This window comes from Fukomys damarensis, unplaced genomic scaffold, assembly GCF_012274545.1.
Source record: "Fukomys damarensis isolate Sample0158 unplaced genomic scaffold, DMR_v1.0_HiC HiC_scaffold_36, whole genome shotgun sequence".
Taxonomy (NCBI): Eukaryota; Metazoa; Chordata; class Mammalia; order Rodentia; family Bathyergidae; genus Fukomys; species Fukomys damarensis.
This window is the reverse complement of record NW_022900948.1, coordinates 27,956,783-27,963,098: the sequence shown is the minus strand read 5'-3', so window position 1 is coordinate 27,963,098 and position 6,316 is coordinate 27,956,783. Positions and strand designations below refer to the sequence as shown.

The following is a 6,316-nucleotide window of genomic DNA, read 5'->3' as shown; positions in this document are numbered from 1 at the left end:
AGAGCCTGATTGATCTGTTTGGTTGCTTCCTGTGCTTTGAGTTTAGGGTGTCCTGGTGGTTCACTATCGGCCTTTTCATCCTCATTTGCCCTACTGTTTGCCATTGGTGAACTGGAAGTCTGTCCTCGTGTCTTGCTTAAGTGTTTTCTCATTTTTATTTTTGTTGTCAGACTGTCCTTGGTTTAATATCTGGGTTATCACCAAAATCTTCCGGAAATAATTGCGCCCTAGCTTCTGTGTCTCTAACGACCCACAGACACTCTCATCTTCATAACATCAGAGAAAACAGCTCATCAAATCAAGCGCAATGCTTCATCCCAACTGATACCATCAGCAACACATTAAGATCAAGCATAACTTGGACACTGACCACCTGTGGTAGCCATACTAGTCTATCACTCTTAAATCATTTGAATTCAGTTGAAATCAAGAAGCAGTCCAGAACATGTCTGCAGTGAACAAAATTTCAATATAGTGTATTTACCATTTAATGGCTCTGACAGAGCGAGGATGCAAGACCCCTGGTCTCATTTAACTGATGGCTGAACACCATGACACTGACTGACCTCGGGCTGCAAGGCCCAGATTAAGTTCCCCAACCTTTTGAATGGTTGAACTCCACAATATTCTATTACAGGTTTCCCACGCCCTTTCTTTAAAGATCTTCAAAGTTAGGAATGCAGAAAAATACCCTTGATGACCACCTCTGCCTCTGCAGAGTGAGTCCAAAGACTAGCACAGTCAGGAGGTCTGAGAGTGCTGGGTGTGTGTGTATGTGTGTGTGTGTTAGGGGGTTCAGGGGCACCTGTGCAGCTACCTTCCCAGCATCTCAAGCGATGGCAGCTGGGGCATGAGAAGGCGTGGCTCTCCTTCCCGCGGTGGATCGGGGCCCAGGCTAACTCCTGGCACTGGAGCAATGGCTGCCCATTAATGATTAACTCTGAGAGCTCATTTTATATAGTCTAAATTTCAGTGGCAGGTTATGATTGCATTTAGTTGTCATGTCTAATCACCTTTGGAACATTTCCTTAGTTTTTTATTTGTTTTCTTCTTCTTTTTTTTTTTTGGTACCAGGGATTGAACTCAGGGCCTTGTGTTTGTGAGCAGGCTTCAGCACCACTGAGCTAAATCCCTTGCCCTTTTATTTGTTTTGTAATCTTGATATTTTGAAAAGTAGAGTCTGATTGTCTTATAGAGTATCCCTAAATTTGGTTTATCTGGTTTTCCTTCATAATTCGATTCATATGATTTATTTTTGTCACAAATACTGCTTAAATGATATTGTAACCTCAGTGCATCATATCAGAAGACACAAGGAGTCAATCTGACCCAATATTGGGGATTTCATGTGGTTATCTTCAATGTCTTCCCACTGTAAAGTTATTTTATCTTATCTTTAAAATTATTAAGTAACTTGTGGTGAAATATTTGACACCATATAAATACCTCATCCAACTTTACCTATTACAACTAAAATACCCACTACACCTTTTTACTACAGTAACCTATTGCCTATAATGACCTGTAACTGTGACTATTTTCTAGTTAACACCATTTTTCAATATTCATTTTTGGGGGGGCATCCTACTGTGGAAAAGAGCTCTCTGTTCTTGTTTGTATCATAATGGACACAGACACTTACATGTTATTCTATGAATTATAATCCATTATTGTCATTTTAAATTTTGTTACTCAAAATAACTTTGATGGAAAATTCATCAAGGATGTGATGTTTTGACATATTCCTATCATTTTTTTGTATACTTCCTACGTTTTAGTATGACAAGGTACTTTAAGTTAATCTTGCCTTTTCCATGTTTCGGTTCTGTTATCAGTTATTTTTCCAAAGAGTTGTAATTTCTTGTGGTTGAGAATGTTGTTTAGAAGCTGAGACCTGGGTTTTAGTTGTGTTCATTGCTACTGAGGTTTCATAGCTTTTAGCTTCTCTAAATATGTGTACGTTGAATAAAATTTCTGCTCATTTGTTGGAACATTTGGTGATTTATTTGTGGCTTAAAAGAATAAATATTCTTCCTTTAATTTGTGAAAACTAGGAAGGTATTTCACAAATGAGAAATAATATATTTTAGAATTTTAGGGATATCTTTTCCCTGTAGTCTGTTAAGTATTCCTTTTCTTGTTTTGAGACAGGATTTTGCTATGTAGTTCAGGCTGGCCTTGAACTCACTCTGTAGTCCAAGCTGGCCTTGGACTCATGGTGATCCTCCTGCCCAAGCCTCCTGAGTACTAGGATTACAGGTGTGCACCACCACACCCTGCTACTCTATTAAGTATTCTGTACTATAATTATTTACAAAAAAAAAAAGACATAGTTAAGTATTGCAGGAAGAGGAGGAACAGAAAAGTTTGCTTTTATGAGTTCCTTGCAAGTGTTTTAGAGGAACTGTGCTTCACTTTCTGGTGACTCTTTGAAAGTTTGATATAATTGGATCTTTGGGACATTATCCCTGAAGGATCTGAAGTTTCAAACCTCTGTATATTCTAGCTGCTAAACTTTAAATTGTTCAGGGACAACAGGTATTCCCCAAAACAACAAATGGCTTAAATTTACGTAGCATTTCAGTTGCTATCCTTTGATATTTTTAGTTATGGTGGCATCAGTTGATAATTTTGAAAGAAATGAATTGCACTACTGATTTTTACATAATAACATTTTACTTTTTAGAAATATAGCTGCATTTATTCTTGTACACAACCAAATTTATAAAGTATGTTGTAAAATAATTTTTATTTGGAACTGGTGACAGGGAAATTAGAACTCAGGCAGGATTAATTTTTTTGGCTATTTTTAAACAATAGAAAATATCAAATCCTAGACAACTGGACTGATTTTTCATTCTAAAAATAGCATTTGCTAGTCTTAATAGTAGTACAAAAATTCAATTTTTAAAGTACTCTTTTATAATTTATCATTGTTTTGATATGGAATCTATTAAATATAAAATATTATAGATAAGCCTATTAGAAATAACCTGACAACTAATAAGTGTACAAGAATCAATTATTGTGATGGAAAAAATATGGAACTCTTAAGAAGAAAAGCAAAAGCTCTGTAAGTTCTATCATCACAGAGGGAAATAATACGAACAAAAATTCTCTAGAATACTTAAAGGACAGTCAGTATCCCTGACAATGTTTGGACCTGCAGTGTAAGTTGCTTTGGGATTAATGACTAAATCAGAAAAAAATAAACAAAAAATGAAACTCCTTATTAGCAGGCTGGAAATGAGACAGAATGGAGGAGGAAGCAGAGATAATTATGTGATGTAATAAAAACAATTTGGAAAACATGTTTGCTCTGGTGCTGGTGATTGAACCCAGGGCTCACACATGCTAGGCAAGTACTCTACCATTGAACAACATTGCTAGCCCAAGTTTGAAAAATTTTATGCTCTTATATAAATAAAACAAGATATTGTCATAACTGTACTGTCTTCACCATCACCATTTATGCCAGCCTTTTAAAAATGGAGACCTGGAAGAATTAGTACATTGACTGAAATTGAAATATAATGAAAACAATGCTAGTGATGAGAAAGTGAAGACTGAAGTATTATAACATTAACTATGACTGAAGGATTCATCTGTGAAAGAAAAAGCAGGAAAAGGATGGTAGTATGCATGGATGGAGTGACAATGTAGAGAATTTCTAAGGATGTGTGTATTTGATAATAGGTTGAAAAGTATTAGCAGAAAAAGATGTGTGAAAGTGATAAAGAATAACAAGTGCAGAAGTAAGGTTTCTCATTTTTTTGTTAATGTGACATGTAAAAAATACCTCAAGTGACACTTATGATCTTTAAATCTATTTTCAAAGAGACATACTGTCATTTTCCAAAGGAGTTTAATTTCTATATTTTCTAGATGTTCATAAATTTTATAGTAAGTATATAATCTGTGTGTAATTTTAGAATCAAAGGGTATGGGTTCAATAATGAATTAAACTGTATAATGGATGTGTCAGTTTAAATGAAGTGGGTTATTTTGTGTGACTTAAGAATTGAATCATACATATAATAATCACAACTCTTTGAGCAATATTATCATTTTTGAAAAAGTGTGTAAACTCCAAAGTTGTCTGCTGGAAAGGCCAGAGCTCAGACCCAGAACTTCATAGGTATTAATTTAAAATTTATTTATGTGTTGTTTCATAATTCCTTTTCCAGTGAAGATCATTGCTAGTTTTTATTATACATTATGAGCTTTCTTTCCTTCACTTACCTGGCTTACTTTTCTAATCGGTGCTTACTAATTTACTCAATGTAAAGTTATATTTTTCCTTATTCAATAATTTTAAATATTTATTGAAAACCTACTGTTCCAAAGGTAGATTTATGAGGTGAGGTTAAAATAGTAAACAGGTTTATTCTTATTTTCAGATTCACTGTTTTCTAAATTTTGTTGTGGAAGAATCAACTTTTATGTAGTTTAAATCTGCTTTCCCCTCTTAGATCAATATGCACATATCCTGTTTTCTTGTAGTAAAATTGACTTCATAGTAGCCAGAATAAGTTTCTGAGAGCTTTCTTAAGTAAACATTACACTTTGTCCATTTCTTTATGTCCTTAGAAGAAATAAAGAGAAAAATAGTAAATAACTACAGGTGAAAGAAAAAAAATGCAAGAAGAGAATTTCACCGCCTGGAGTATTTTTTTCCTGGAGGGATTTTCTCGATATCCAAGGTTAGAGATTGTTCTCTTCATCTTCAGCTTTAAAATGTATCTGATTACCCTCTTGGGAAACAGTACTCTTATTTTAATCATTATCCTAGATTCACGCCTTCAAACGCCCATGTACTTCTTCCTTGGAAACCTCTCTTTCATGGATATCTGTTACACATCTGCTTCTATTCCTACTTTGTTGGTGAACTTGCTGTCATCCCAGAAAACCATATTCTTTTCTGGGTGTGCTATACAGATGTATCTTTCCCTTGCTATGGGCTCCACAGAGTGTGTTCTGCTAGCTGTGATGGCATATGACCGTTATGTGGCCATTTGCAATCCACTGAGATATCCCATCATCATGAACAGGCAGGTTTGTGTACAGATGGCCACTGTTTCCTGGATGACAGGCTGCCTGACTGCTCTGTTGGAAAGCAGTTTTGCCCTGAAGATACGCCTCTGTGGGAATCTCATTAATCATTTCACATGTGAAATTCTGGCAGTGCTAAAGTTAGCTTGCACAAGTTCACTGTTTATGGACAGGATCATGCTCGTGGTTAGCATTCTCCTCCTGCCCATTCCAATGCTCTTAATTTGCATCTCTTACATTTTCATCCTTTCCACTATTCTGAGAATCAGCTCAGCACAGGGAAGAAACAAGGCCTTTTCCACTTGCGGTGCACACTTGACCGTGGTGATTTTATATTATGGGGCTGCCCTCTCCATGTATCTGAAGCCTTCTTCATCAGACTCACAAGAAATAGACAAAATCATTTCATTGCTTTATGGAGTGCTTACCCCTATGTTGAACCCCATAATTTACAGTTTAAGAAACAAGGAAGTCAAAGATGCCATGAAAAAACTACTGGGCAAAATACAGTCGCATCAAACACACGAACATCTCTGATTGGAATCCTACAATTTTGCCAAGGATGTGCCTTTGGCAGGACTCACTAGAGAAATTCCAAACACTATACAATTAGAGTTCTGCTTTGAACCTTAGCTGTATCATCTTATAATTGTTAGGTACGGAGTAATTGCCCAAGAACAATACCAGGTTCCATATGTACTTTTCAGTATTGTGTGTTACATGTGAGAAGTTTTGAGTTACTGAGTCATCAAATGTTTGCACCAGGAGGCCATTTTGATGAAATTAGAGTCAGCAAATGTTAAATGGTAAAAGGGACTTGAATATCCTCTTTGCTTAAATCCTTTTTCGAATGAGTGGAAACATAAATAGACAAACAAGCAAAATGAATAATAAATATTGGCCTTGATTATGGAAGTGAGAAAACAAAATCAAAATCAAAGAAAAATTAAAAGATTTGCTCAACTTCACACAGCTGCAGAACTGGGACGACCAGTCTTCTGAGTTGGCCAGAGTTTGTTCTAGTACATGGTGGTTACCTCTTAACTACTCCTGTTATTCAAAACTGCTGATTATAACTCACATTCCCACATAGTGAATCTGCTGATACTAGATCTAGCGAAACAAACACTAGATCTGTTTGCCTGCCATTCTTGATTTTCTGAGCACTTAGATATGTGTGCAAGTCGTATCTGTATCCGTCACTGTACTTCCCACGTGTTAAGGGCTTTTCATGCATGTTTGTGTATTTTTCTTCTTTGGATGA

General features: G+C 35.9%; 1 protein-coding gene across 1 annotated transcript; it reads left to right on the top strand.

Moving 5' to 3' along the window:
• Positions 1-4,558: 4,558 nt before the first annotated feature.
• LOC104872943 (olfactory receptor 2K2) lies at positions 4,559-5,589 on the top strand. Its single transcript, XM_010639329.2, has one exon. The coding sequence runs from the start codon at positions 4,639-4,641 to the stop codon at positions 5,587-5,589; it is 951 nt and encodes a 316-aa protein (XP_010637631.1). The 5' UTR covers positions 4,559-4,638.
• The last annotated feature ends 727 nt before the right edge of the window (positions 5,590-6,316 follow it).